The following is a 14,786-nucleotide window of genomic DNA, read 5'->3' as shown; positions in this document are numbered from 1 at the left end:
AAGCAGGAGAAAGCAAGTTTGTTCCATCTTCCATGTGACAAACCCTTTAGATATTTGAACATGGCTATCATATCTCCTCTTAGTCTCCTTTTTACCAGGCTAAACATACCCAACTCCCTCAGCCATTCCTCATAAAGCTTGGTTTCTAGACCCTTGGTTGTGCAACCATGCAGATTTCTTCCAGAGAGTCCTGAGGGATAAACTTCGCACGTGGTATGTCCATCTTGTATTGAAGCAGCAGACCACTGATCTATCCAGCTCAGTATTGTCTCTGAGTTATGACATGCCACACTAGTAATGTAAGAGCCAGAGAGATGTCGTGGTTAGAGTGCTGGACTAGAACCAGGGAAACCCAGGATAGAATTGCCACTTGGCCACAAAGTAAACTGGGTGGCCATGGCCCAGTCAGTCTCTCTGTGTCTCTGAGTGGTTGAGAGGCTAAATTGGGTGATGAGAGACCCACATGCACCACCTTGAGGAAGTCAAGAGGAAAGAAAGGTGTTGAGGCCATCAGGGTAGATCTCCAGGGCAGAAGTCCAGGGCCCCAAACACAGCAGGGTTGGGCTTCCCAAATATGTAAGTAAGTGAAGTACTGTAGTGCATATTGTTCTATAAAGAGGCAGCAGCATAAGAGCATTCGGTCCATAGTCTTAAAACTATAAAACTGCTACTGAATATAGGATATTAATCTGCCCCTTTTGCTCCCAGATTATTTATACTAATGAGGGAAGAGGAAAATGTATTCATGAAAACAAAGGACAGCACACTGTTGAGCTGCTTGTTCACATCAATGTTACCAGAGTAATATTGATGCTGCTGCCCACCTTCCCAGAATGCTCTTCTGTCCCACAGAGAAAAGGGCTATTTCCTAGGAAATGAAACAGCAAAGGAATCAGTCGTATTCATCATGTGACTTCACTAAGCTCCATTTTCAGCAGGGAAGGGACAGTTGAGGCAATTACTTCTAAGCACAGACAGTGACCCAGTTTGCATGTAGCATTCAGCCAAGAGAAGAGATTGCAGCCCTTTTGCTTCTCCTCTCTGGTCTTGCTGCTTCTGTGAGCTAAGCCATGGTTTGGCTTAGCACATCATCAGAACATGGGCTTGTGGTTTGTCTCGCTCCAGACAGTTGTGAGTTGCAACCAAGGTCAGTTCTTTGTTTACAGCTCAGCATTTGCCTAGAGAAGCAAAGCAGCTGTGGTTTCCTCTCCTTGAGTCTACACTTTCACAGAATTATGGTTATGCCCTCCTGAATGATATCTAAAGCAGGCTATCACTCAGTTTCTGTTTACTTATATGAACATGGCCTAATCAGTGCTTTTCTCTTGAATCGCTAGGAAAATATGTCGAAACTGCAAGTGTGGGCAGGAGGAGCATGATGTTCCCACTAGTAACGAGGACGACCGCAAAGTGGGGAAGCTCTTTGAGGATACAAAATATACAACCCTCATTGCAAAGCTGAAATCGGATGGGATCCCTATGTACAAGCGCAATGTTATGATACTGACTAATCCAGTGGCTGCCAAGAAGAACGTGTCCATCAATACTGTGACTTACGAATGGGCACCTCCCGTTCAGAATCAAACCCTGGTGAGCTATCGTGATACAGTCTTGGAAGCTTTTGTGAAAACTAGAAGGTATCCTTTTAACCAGGGTTTCCCAAACTTAGGTCTCCAAATGGTTTTTTTTTGACTACAGCTCCCATCATCCCTGGTTAGCAGGACCAGTGATCAGGGATGATGGGAACTGTAGTCCAAAAAACAGCTGGAGACCCAAGTTTGGGAAATCCTGCTTTAAACTGAAGGAGGGGTGGATTGGAGTGTATAGAACACCCAGGATTGGGGCCATATTTTGATGTAAAACAACAGGAAAATTTAAATGGAATTATTATCTCAGTAAGCCTGGTACCCCTCCAATTCCCATCAGCCTTCAATAGCATCGCCAGTGGCCCAAGACAGGAAATGTAGTCCACTGCCCCTGGTTCTCCTGCTATAAGCCGTGTAAACATAATGAAGTGGGGTCCGGTGGTCAACTCCCCTTGCAAGTCTCTGATTGCTATAAAATAGCCACACAATGGAAATGGGATGATTGTGGAAGCAAGAGGGGTGAGGTGGAGGAAAGAGGTCGTGTTAATGGCTAGGATAAAGCATTGCATTAGAGATGTTCGCCACCACTTAGGATGATTTACGACTTCCCAGACGAGCCCTTTCAAGAATACTTCCAGAAACAGGACATAGCGTTGGAAAACCTGCACAATTTATGTCATTGTTTAAAAGCTGAAGAAAAGCACTCAAGCTTGCACATTTCTGTTACTGTATATGGTCAGAACGAATTCAGAGCTGGGATCCAAGCGAAAAGCTCCCCTTGGTTTATTAATGGCTCATCGAGATGCGATAGTTGGATAGCCTTGTTGGGCTTCCCCACCCAGCCCAACCCCTTGCATGTTTCAATCTTGAGTCAAGTTTATGTAGTGTCTTGCTGGCTGATCTAAAGCAGAAGGCTGGAGATGTGTGTGCAGCTTTGTAATCATAAGAGGGTTTTAGGGATTTTCAAGGGGAGGGGGGACTTCAGCGTACAGAAGTAGTTTTCCTTCAGTTTTTCATGTATATCTTGCAGTACCTTATTTCATTTTAAGTTATTTAAACAAGCTAAAAAGCCTTCGATCTCAATTCCAACCCTCACATGCTGGTTTTCCTCTGTGAGAAAGATTGCAATTAGCAGTCTGAAAGCTCTTGCAATGTCAGTATCTGAAAAGATTCAGTGTTAGCTAAACATTGTTCAAGCTGTTACTGCAGCGGAGTAAATGGCTGGGGTTTTTTTGTTGTAAAGCATGCGGCTGCAGTGAGCTTCTGACTCTCAGCCCCAGTTACGTCCCTTCAGTTTCGCTGTCCACTTCTTGGTATCTGTTCGCGCCGAAGAGTAACAACTTCTGCTAAGCCCTGTTAATCTCCCCTTGGTTGCCTTCCTCCCCACTGCTGCCCTCCCCGTTTATAAAAGCAGGAATCCCAAGGGCATCTGATAAACTAATTCTTGCAATCCCTCTGGACTCTTTAGGCAAGACATTATATGCAGATGCTTCCCAAGGAGAAGCAACCCGTGGCTGGCTCGGAAGGTGCTCAGTACAGGAAGAAGCAGTTGGCCAAGCAGCTGCCCGCACATGATCAGGATCCGTCCAAATGCCACGAGCTGAGTCCTAATGAGGTGAAGCAGATGGAGCAGTTTGTGAAGAAATACAAGAACGAGGCTCTCGGGGTGGGAGATGTCAAGCTGCCGAGCGAAGTGGAAGGCAAAGCTGCCGGGAAGGATGTCCCGACTAATGGGGAGAGAGGCACCCCGGCCACCGTAGGAGCCATGGAAGACAAACTGGCTGGTCAAAAGGCATCCCAATATGTAAGTGGGCATATATGTATATTTGTCTTCTTGTCTGTGTGTGTCTTGTGTGCTGCAAACAGGAGCAGAACTGTCGGTAAAGGGTAGCAAAACAATGGGGTTTTGTATTATTTTAGCCTGGTATTTCACGCTGCAGCATCCTTTGCACAGGGTTTATTTATTAAGTATTTTAGTCTTTTTAAACTATTGACTGTTTCAGCCTGCTAAGAGCAACAGGGGCAGAAGGAAAAAGCCTCTGGGTCCTCCACTAAGAAAAACACAGTATGTGCTAAAAGGTGACTGTTCTGGGCCTTGGAGGTAACTCCTGGGTAAAGAAACATGGAAATCATAAAATTTGTAGCGTTGGAAGGGACTACAAGGGTCATCTAGTCCAACCCCCTGCAATGCAGGAATCTTTTGCCCAACGTGGGGCTCAAACCCACAACCCCGAGATTAAGAGTCTCGTGCTCTACCGACTTAGAAGCATGGCATTCCCTAGCTGGGACAGACCTCAGACACCATCTAGGCCAGGGGTGGCTAACTGCAGCTCAGAAGCATGATTCCTCTCCACCCAGCAGTTTCTCCTCACCCCAGATGATTTTGGCAGTGGCTCCAAAAAGAAAAGAAAATGGAACTCAGCACAGGGTAGGCAAGCCAGTTTAAACCTGTCCATCCCCCTGTTGGTCATGGTGCGACTGGGGAGTGAGTGGTAATGCATGCACACACCTCTCAGCTGACCTGAGCACTGCACGTGTGCTTGTGTGCATTCAGGAGTGTGCAATAATAATTTTATTATTTATACCCCGCCCATCTGGCTGGTTAGTGACCATGCCTACTTTGGGCCACAGCCAACATGGGCGTGTGACCCTAGGAGGATTGGTCAAGGAAGAGTTCATCCCTTGGACCACAACAAGCCACCCTGATCTACTATGCCCCACATCTCAGTGAAGGAATCTTGCAGTCACAGCATCCCAGAAAGGATGGAATCGTAGAGTTGGGTCTCCCAAGGGTGCTCTAGTCCTACCCCCTGCAATGTCCGACATCTGCTTAAATTTCTCCTGTGATGAAGGGCCCGCTATTTCCTGAACCAGCTGGGTTCTCTGTTGAACAGCTCTTCTCCTTGGGACGTTACTTCTTAACACTTAGGCAAAGCCTGCCTAATTTCCACCCATGTGTTTTCTCCTTCAATCTGGAGCAAGTCTGCTCCATCATCTACATGACAGTCGTGCAGCTTCTACCGAGATCTAAAATGCTATATTTAGTACCTGCATGAAGATCAATATTTTTTGTCTCTTGGGATGGCCGGAGAGTCTTGCTATATTTAAATGAGAGCCATTAGTTCTTGGAAGAAGCAGTTTGTTGTGGGTTTCTTTTCAAGGTGAAAACTGACGAACCGTACAGAAAAGGAAAACTCCCGAGATGAAGAGGGAGGGAAGCCTAAGTGGAAGCCAAGGGGGGTGGGGGGAGATGGCACCCCCAATTAAGTTTAACGAGGAAAGGCCTCTGCTTGAAATCAAACTAATCAATACAAAGGCAGACATATCATGGCTTCACTTACTGTTGGCAGAATATATTAAGCCATATAAACAGCATTGATCCACTTATTACTTATAAGACTAAGTTAGAAGGAGCTGGCTGTAAATACTCCACACTGCTGAGAAGACTCCACCCCCTCTGGACTGTATTTAAGCCAGGCTGCTGTGGTCTTTTGGAGTCCCGAAAGGGCAGCACTAGTATATCTAACCTTTAATTTACGTATTTATTCTAGGGGCAGTTGGTTTTCATTTAGCGCTTTCCTTGTCATACATTAAGCCTATATTAGGCACTGTTTTACCTTGTTTGAATGTACTGATGTGTAAAATGCAAAGGTGATTTCACAATGATGTGAAATCGATATGAGACACAAACCGTGTTGTGCATTTGGGTTCCCTCCACTCCCCCCCCCCATGTGGGTTTTTTTGTGAGCTGCCTTGGCCATAGTTTTTGCTGTGGAAAGGCTTGTCTGATGGATCTGACCAGTTTTCTGTTTGCCTTCACTGTTTTCCCTAGGAAAACCCACTTTTTAGCACTGAGTTGGAGCAAACATCAATCTGCAGAAATCTAAATTACAGTACATTTGCTCCGGTTTAGCAGTCAAGTTTGGGTTTTCCCAGGGGGTAGGTAAAGGTAAAAGGTAAAGGACCCCTGGATGGTTAAGTCCAGTCGAAATTGACTATGGGGTGCTGCGCTCATCTTCACTTTCAGGCCAGGGGAGCCAGCATTTGTCTGCAGACAGCTTTTTGGATCATGTGACCAGCATAACTAAAGCACTTCTGGCACAGTGGGGTAAGTGGAAGTCTGGATAAGCTCTATACATAAACTTTAAAATCCCTTGACCTCCTCGCAGTGCTGCTTCCGGTGCAAACTGAGCATGAAGGAAGGGGACCCGGCTGTCTACGCCGAGCGGGCCGGCTACGACAAACTCTGGCATCCGGCTTGTTTTGTCTGCTGCACCTGCAGTGAGCTTCTTGTGGATATGATCTACTTCTGGAAGAATGGGAAGCTGTACTGCGGCCGACACTACTGTGACAGCGAGAAGCCCCGCTGCGCTGGCTGCGATGAGGTAAGCAAGGTCCCCCTTCTGCTCTGCATCCATGGAAGAGGCCATGGAGAAAAGACCTGCCTGTAAAGATTTGCTGCCTTTTGACCAGACCAAGGGAAGGGCCATAGCTCACTGGGAGAGCATCTGCTTTCCACACGGGAAGTGCTAGGTTCAATCCCCGTCATCTCCAGGAAGAGCTGGGAGAAATCCCTGCCTGAAATCCTGTAGAAACCAGCGTTTCTCAAACTTGGGTCCCCAGCTCTTGTTGGACTACACCTCCCATCATCTGTGACCACTGGTGCTGCTAGCTAGGGATCATGGGAGTTGTAGTCCCAACAACCCAAGTTTGAGAAACACTGCTATAGATTATACTAGATAGACCAGTGGCCTGATTCTGTAGAACGCAGCTTCTTCCATTGCTGTCCATTTAGCCCAGCATTAGGATTTCACTAACAAGCAGGGCATGATGGTGAAAGGCAACACCTGGCCCTAAAAAGTATACATCAGGGACATGACTCCATTACCCAAAGCAGAGAGTATGGGAAAGCCATCCATTCTTCTCCCGCTCTGGTTTTTAATCTGAGGGGAAATAAATTTGGCAGCTTCTAAAGCTGGCTTCTCCTTTTGAGGTGGGCTTGAATGAACCCCCATATTTCTTTTCTGAGCTTTGCTCAGGAGCACTTTGCTAGCATCTCTTAGTCCTGAGCTGTGCAGGAGCTATAACTCCTTTTACCTGTAGCTCAGCTTGTGGGTCCTCCTTGTCGAGGGTTTGCCACAACCCCTGGAGCCTCTTTCTTTGTGTCCCATTTGCACTGTTCGTACATGTCAGATGGTGTTGGTGGTTGCTCGTGAGTAACCAGGCAGGACTCCGACCTGTCTTTTACAGGTTTTATTGTGCAAACTATTTACAGTGCAGACCAACAAAGTTCATGTCCGTCTTAGTCACTTGCAGAATCCGGGAGTGGCTCCTTCCGGCTTCTCCCCCAGCATAAGAACTTTGGTACCCCAAGCCACCGCCTCCCCTCTTTGCGTTTCACCCCTCTGCGCAAGCTGGGCAATGGAAGGGGCGTGCATCCCTCCTGCCCAGCCCAGCGAGCTCAACAGCATCCTCGAGCCCTTTCCCCGCTTGGCTGGCCCCTTCCCTCTCTTCTCCACTGGAGGTGTGGCTTTTCCCACCGCTGGAAGAGGAACTGCTCCTCAGGACCTTCGGAGGCTCTCTGTATCCCACTGGCCCCCCTGCCTCCCTCCCCTGTTCCAATGGCAGTCCCCTGACAGTACACTACCCTCATTTTCTCAATACCTGGAAGGCATTCATAAGGACGTAATATCCCTACTTCATCAGGCCAGAGGCCCATCTAGTCTAAGGTTACCAGATTTTTTTCAACGAATCCGGGGACACTTTTCAACTTCAATAGATTTTGTATAGGGACTGATTTGTAAATCCAGGGACTGTCCCCGGGAAACAGGGACGTCTGGTAACCTTAATCTAGTCCATCATCCTGTTCTCACAGAATACCCATGGGAAGCCCACAAGCCATTCCTTTTTTCTCTGGGAGAGTCAAACCTCTGCTTTTTTGCATTCGCTGCTTTTGACAGAGATCTCCAAGAGGCCCTGGTGAAAGGGGCAGGGAACAGAACGATGAATGCAACAGACTGAAATGCACAGTGGAGCTATTTCATGTGCCCGAAAGTGTGTGTTTCCTTAGCATTGTAAAACATTCTAGAACAAAATACCGGGGTGGTTGTATTGAATGTGTACCTCCCTTCCTTGTATCCCTTCAGCTTATATTCAGCAATGAGTACACCCAGGCCGAAGGTCAAAGCTGGCATCTGAAACACTTCTGCTGCTTTGACTGCGACTGTGTCTTGGCTGGGGAGATCTACGTCATGGTAAACGAAAAGCCTGTCTGCAAACCGTGCTACGTGAAGAATCATGCCGTGGTAAGAGAGTCACGAATTGCCTGCGACGCGTAACTACTATGTACAGTTATGTGCCCAGGTGTGCTTTCCCATATCTTGCCTAGAACAGTGATTTCTTAAAACACTGTTATCCATAAAAAAAAAACTACTGGCTTATCCATGCCTCACCCCAGCCTGGTGGTTGTCAGCTAAGTTTTAATCGGAGTAGACTTAATGAAATTAATAGACCTAACATAGTCATAGAATTGTAGAGTTAGAAGACACTTTATGGGTCATCTAAGCTCAGACCCCCTGCAATGTAGGAATGTTCATTAGTGTCAATGTTTAAGGATGGTGGTTTATTGATGTATACTCTTAAATCAAACTAGGTTTAATACCACCCAGTGTTTTGTCTTTGATAGTGTTTCCTGTAAGCAATTCATTCACCATCAAGGTCCACCTCTCTTATCACATGTTTTGTTCAGCATCTACACGCAAACTCTTGGGAATGGCCAGCTTAGGCAAAAAGACTGGTAATATCAGGAATGTGCTGGTGACACACAGCTATTCCCGTTTGTTCCAGAGTAGGGGGGGGTGGAAACTGAGATTACGCTAGTAAGGAAGGGAAGTTTGTATGAAGGTGCCCTATCCTCTCTTCAAGTAAAGATTTTGTGCATTGTCCTTGACCACTTTGAGCAGTTTGTGTAAACCATCCCTTTGCTTGACCAAAGTTGACCCTGCCACTGTGTCTTCTTCCCAGATCATTCCCATGAGAGGTGGGATTTTTTTATGGCTCTTTTTATGAGCTTCCAGGGATGCTCCTCCATCACTTGCAATTTCTGCAGAATGCAGAAGTACTATTGCTAGTTTAGGCCAGTGGGAGAGCATGATGTTTGTATTTCATTGCACCTGCTCGCCCTCGATTCAAAGGAATCATTATTGACTTCCAGTGCTCTAACTGTACTAGAGATCTGCATGTCAAACTTTGCTCTGGTGCCTGAATAAATGCAGACAGAAAACAACAGGGGGCTGGGATTTGATTTCATTTGAATAGACCTAATGTACCTTGGGTATAAAACCCCTGGGGCAACTGTCCTTGTCTAATGCTTTCATAGAGCAGTGACTCTCCTGCTATCTTCTAGACTGAAGTTTTTGTCAGTTTCACTGCATTGTCCAAAATCGTGGACAGCCGTTGTATTTCTTGTGAAGTCCACACAGCACGACCACCAGGGGAGTATCTCAGTGTGCAGTCTTATAAATATTATTCTTTAAAATGCAGTGTCAAAGAATGAAATGTTTTTAAAACATTGTTTAGCATCTGCACCAGTTAGTCCAAAGTTAATTACTTCCTCATTCGGGTTCCTGGGTTTCCTTTGTTCTACTTACAATGTGGCTTTTTGTAGCTTTATTTAATTATTTATTATTGTTCCTGTTTGGTTTTCCCTTCTCTTAATGAGTGTTTTCTGTCTGTAGTTTCGCTTAGCTTTTTTGTGTGTGCTTCTTAATCTGTAGTTCTTAAATTCAGCTTTCCCACTGATAGAGCAGTTATTCATCAGAACACTCTGTCTCCCCTCTTGTTCTGACCATTATCTGAAATGAACTGACTGGAAAACACTTCTTTGTGTTTCTTCAGGGCATCTATTTCTTTTCCCCCCAAGAACTTTGGGAAAAAATCTTACACTCACTGACTCACATTAAAATAGAGAAGTGCAGAATTTAAGAATTTGCAAAAGGGGTGGCCTTGTTCTCACAGTAGATGAAGCAGTGAGTGTACCACTGCAGGGGGAAGTTTGCATAATTGAATAACCCTTCTTGCAACACAAGAAGCGCAAAGTCTTGCATGTATAAAACTAGCATGCCAGAGAGATGGGAGCTCTTTTGGGCACAATCATTCCATTTGTTGTTGTTTAGTCGTGTCCGACTCTTCATGACCCCATGGACCAGAGCACGCCAGGCACTTTTGGGCTGATTTCCTTAAGAATGGATAGGTTTGTTCTTCTTGCAGTCCATGGGACTCTCAAGAGTCTCCTCCAGCACCATAATTCAAAAGCATCAATTCTTCGGCGATCAGCCTTCTTTATGGTCCAGCTCTCACTTCCATACATCACTACTGGGAAAATCATAGCTTTTACTATATGGACCTTTGTTGGCAAAGGTCCATATAGTAAAAGAAATCATTCCATGCTGATTAACAACTGCTTGGAAAGGAAGAGCAGGGTTGTTGAGACTTGGTGGGGGATATCCAATGAAGTAATACTCAAAACAGACCTACTGAAATTTATTAGACTAGTTACTTAAGTCTATTGCTTTCTGTGGGTCAGATCTGAGCGTGACTAACATTGGCTATCACCCAGTATATATGTACAGATTTACCTGTAAGCAGAGATGAGATGGTTCAGTTGGTAGAGCATAAGACTCTTAATCTCAGGATCCTGGGTTCGAGACCCAAGGTGGGCAAAAGGTTCCTGAGTTGCAGAGGGTTGGACTAGATGGCCTTTGTGGTCCCTCCCAATTCTATGATTCTATGAACAGGTGGTTCAACTCTGTAAACTATCAATATCTTTCTCTATGCTCTCATGATCCTTCAATGAAGCATCCATCCCTGTGACTTTTCAGTGTGCTTATTTTAGCACTGTAAGAATTTGCATCTCACGGCTCCTCACCTGTAGGATAGACAGGCTGGTTCATCAATCCGCAGTACAGTGTTCGCATTTTGCACAATATCGCCACCAAGTGGAGGCCTGTGGAAAGCACTCAGTATAGCGGCTCTTGCCACAAGGAAGAACAGGCCAGATCCACAGAATGGGCAAACAATAGGCTTTGCCTTTTCTGCCTGCAGAGAATCCCTTTCTGCGAGGGAAAATCCAGTCCTCAGCCTTTGCCTTTTCTACATTCCACAGGCAATTTCAAGGCACAAAGGAGAAACCAAGGATGTTGAGTAATGTTGTCATCGTGATAAATTATGTTACAACTGAAGCAGTGTTAAAAACTCGGATATATAAGCTAGGCGCCAAATGACTCCTTAAACCAGGGTTACAGAATCCCTAGTTGTCATTTTGGGGCAAGACGACTCGAAAGTCATATTTTTCAATGCGACTTTTTGGTTCCTGAAAATCATTGTGATTGTGCAGATAAAATATAACAGGTAGGATTCTACAGGATGTGTTGCCAATCTGTGAAAACAGTCAAGGTTGAAGGAACCTCAGGCATGTACCTCTAGGTGGTGGAGGCACCATTCTGGCACCCGGGCATCTTTACTTGGTCACAAGTGGGCAATTTGTTGTCGTTTAGTCATGTCCGACACTTCGTGACCCCATGGACCAGCACTCCTGTCTTCCACTGCCTCTCGCAATTTGGTCAAACTCATGCTGGTAGCTTCGAGAACACTGTCCAACCATCTTGTCCTCTGTCGTCCCCTTCTCCTTGTGCCCTCCATCTTCCCCAACATCAGGGTCTTTTCCAGGAAGTCTTCTCTTCTCATGAGGTGGCCAAAGTATTGGAGCCTCAGCTTCAGGATCTGTCCTTCCAGTGAGCACTCAGGGCTGATTTCCTTCAGAATGGAGAGGTTTGATCTTCTTGCAGTCCATGGGACTCTCAAGAGTCTCCTCCAGCACCATAATTCAAAAGCATCAATTCTTTGGCCATCAGCCCTCTTTATGGTCCAGCTCTCACTTCCATATATCACTACTGGGAAAACCATGGCTTTAACTATACGGACCTTTGTTGGCAAGGTGATGTCTCTGCTTTTTAAGTGGCCGATAGCCAGGTGCAAAATGCGCCTGGCGAATTTCAAATGCTGAGCCGAAGTCATAACGTCTGTATTGAATATGCTGAGTTTCGTTGTCTTATAAAGGTGGAAACAAACACATTTTTCATTTCTCTCGTCTCCTCTCTAGGTCTGCCAGGGTTGCCACAATGCTATCGACCCTGAAGTTCAACGTGTGAGTTACAACAATTTCAACTGGCATGCCACCACAGAGTGCTTTCTGTGCTCCTGTTGCAGCAAGTGTCTCATTGGCCAGAAGTTTATGCCGGTAGAAGGAATGGTTTTCTGCTCGGTGGAATGTAAGAAAAAGATGATGTCCTAATGGGAAGAGAACCCGGATCAAGCCAAGTTTCGCTTTACTTCAGAACCCTCTGCATTTCTACTGTATTGGGGCGTTTTTTAAACAAAATTGAACGTATTAAATGGCATATTCCAAAGATTTTTTTTTTAACATTTCTAACTTGATAGCTTCCGATTAAGTACTTCCAGCACTTCTCTTACTACTTTGTTACTAGTTGTTGCAAATGTTACTCACATATAGGGAGCCTGATATTCCTGGTGTATTTCAAAGACTAGATGCTCTAAAGTCTTCTTTTATACACATTTTAAAACAAACTGTGTAAAAATAAAATCTGTTCCTGCTAGCTAAGGATGATGGGAGTTGTAGTCCAAAAACAGCTGGAGACTCAAGTTTGGGAAACACTGTTGTAAATGTTATACCCTACTCCAGATGTTGCTGGACTACAACTCCTTTCATCCCTGACCATTGGCTATGCTGTCTGGAGCGGATGGGAGTTGGAGTCTAGCAACAAATAGAAGGCCACATGTTTTGGGTTCTACCATTTCAAAAAATCTCACAAATACCACAATATATGGGGGGAATGCTAAGCTAGAATCCTTTTCCTGGCATGCTTGCTTCATATCTGAGGTGAGATTTTGAATGTGTAAAGTAGCATTCAAACATCTGAATTCCTCACTGTCAGCCTGAAGCGTTACAAGTCCAACCACAGATCATATTTGTTAGCCTGCTGATTCTGTACAGCAGCCCTCAAACATAATTAGGCAGAAATAAATATTTTTAAGCCTTCCTGCTTCCACCGAGCAGCTTAAGCAAATGCCCCCAAAACTTTGGCTCCAACCTTTAATATTTGCATTAAAACACTTTCCCTTCTTTGTTAGGTTTAAACTGTTTTGTTTTTTAAAAAAGCAGCTGTGGACTTTTTGGTGCTTAGAATGTGACTTGCTCTCTATTAATCTGAAGTTTCTGTGCCTCTTTCTCTGTCCTCTTCCAATCAAGCTTGTTATCAAGTGTGTCCATTTTGTCTCTTCATTTTATGTATTGTCCAGAATTATAGGCAATAGGAAAGATTTAAATTTGCCAGTGCCTCTGCACATGAATGAGATTTCTAATACAGGGCAGCTACACCTGGAGACCACAGGTTGCCAACCCCTGGAGCAAACAGTACGGTATATAGGCTAATGGGTTTAATTTTGTATAAGGCAGCTTGCAAGCTAGTACAGTTATTGCGATGCTGAAATTTCTTTATAACGAATGTAAGAAGGTACACAGCAAAGGAATGTGGGCTCTTGGCTTTGTAAACTATGCAAACTCTTTCCATTCAGCTCTTCTAAGACTAAAGAAATGTGTAAACTTATATTCATGCTCTCAAATAAAACTTTTACCAAACCGTTTGCTAGCTTGAAATCTTTCGTTTGCCTCTTGGTGACTGTAATGACAAGGCTATTCCAGAAGGGGGTGATAGTTTCAAAGACAAAAAATAAGTGCTGTCTGACCAATTTGACGCTTTCAATAATACAGTTGCGAAGAAAATGGTATTTTCTCTTCCATAGATTTAAGTGCTTAATGGTCTGTCTGGATAAAACTGGGCATTAGACTCTTAGCTCTGTAAATTTATTTCTTGAAGCTTTGCATTAAAATCTCTTCGGGGGTATGTGGTGTTAGCAAATGTGGCCCATGGCAATGATTCAATAGTTTTAATACATATATTCAGAAATAGAAATACCTAGTAGGTTTCCCATGTTCTTCTCGCACCAGGCGTGGTGCTTCACACATCTACCAAGAGGTGAGGGTCCTACATGCATGCAGAGTTCTCTTACTTTTGTTGTGGGGGGGAACCCAAAACAAAACCAGAGACTTCACCTTGCTCAAACGATAGCACTTTTTGGACCCTTGTATCACCTGGCTCTGGTAAAATGGAATAGTAATAAAAATGGAACCTTTACAATGGACGTCGTTGGCTGCAAGAGGAAACAAGGTGCGATTATTTTTCTGAACAGCTAACAATGCAAGAATTATTTTTGCATTCCTTTGTGCTTGCAGGAGATTCGTCTGAAAACCTAGGCACTTAGAAGCTAACAATAAGATTAGGCTCTTCTTTTGCAAGCTTTCCGGGAACAAAAGGTAAAAGTAGCTTTTATAGTTCAAAGGAGCTAAGGCCTCAGGTGTAATTTATCCCAAGATACGCCAGACTCACAACTACTTAATTCTGTTAAGAAAAGCTTGATGAAACCTTTTCATCCAGAAAAGCACACTGGGCAAAAGATGCTAAATGACTACAGTGGTACCTCTGGTTAAGAACTTAATTCGTTCTGGAGGTCCGTTCTTAACCTGAAACTGTTCTTAACCTGAGTACCACTTTAGCTAATGGGGCCTCCAGCTGCTGCCGCGCGATTTCTGTTCTCATCCTGAAGCAAAGTTCTTAACCCGAGGTGCTATTTCTGCGTTAGCGGAGTCTGTAACCTGAAGCGTCTGTAACTTGAAGTGTCTGAAATACAATAAACAAGAAATAAATAGCAGTTTATGAGAAATAAAAGGAGCAATAAAAAGCACCTCACAGCACCTAGCACTGTGCATTACAACAGGCAGAGAAATCAAGCAGTCCGCAAAGACCCTCAGAAATTTTCAAGCGGTCCGTGGCTTTCAAAGTTTGGGAGCCACTCATGCAGGTCATAAGCAAAGAGGGAAGGGACATGAAAGCAAAGGATTGGCTGGATGCAGAAGAATGGAGGGAAAACCACCAGGGGAAGAAGGCTCAGAGCCCAGGGAGTGGTGGTGGGACAAGGATGAGTAGTCCGAGGAAGAAGGAGGAAAAGACCGTGAAGAGGAGGTGTCAGATGCTTGAGCTGGGAGAGTCTGTGGAAGAAACAAGT

The 14,786-nt window shown here is 44.8% G+C and overlaps 1 protein-coding gene across 1 annotated transcript in view; it reads left to right on the top strand.

The window, feature by feature from the left end:
• TES (testin LIM domain protein) overlaps positions 1 to 13,307 on the top strand; it is a 29,379-nt gene extending 16,072 nt beyond the window's left edge. The window contains exons 3-7 of the mRNA XM_083574646.1: positions 1,338 to 1,590; positions 3,055 to 3,390; positions 5,756 to 5,971; positions 7,733 to 7,891; positions 11,746 to 13,307. Coding sequence (XP_083430772.1) covers positions 1,338 to 1,590; positions 3,055 to 3,390; positions 5,756 to 5,971; positions 7,733 to 7,891; positions 11,746 to 11,937 — 1,156 coding nt within the window. The 3' untranslated portion in view covers positions 11,938 to 13,307. The remainder of the gene's footprint in view (positions 1 to 1,337; positions 1,591 to 3,054; positions 3,391 to 5,755; positions 5,972 to 7,732; positions 7,892 to 11,745) is intronic.
• The last annotated feature ends 1,479 nt before the right edge of the window (positions 13,308 to 14,786 follow it).

This window comes from Podarcis filfolensis (genome assembly GCF_964270895.1).
Source record: "Podarcis filfolensis genome assembly, chromosome: 10".
Taxonomy (NCBI): Eukaryota; Metazoa; Chordata; class Lepidosauria; order Squamata; family Lacertidae; genus Podarcis; species Podarcis filfolensis.
Note: the sequence above shows the minus strand (reverse complement) of the source record. Positions and strands in the feature narration are given on the sequence as shown.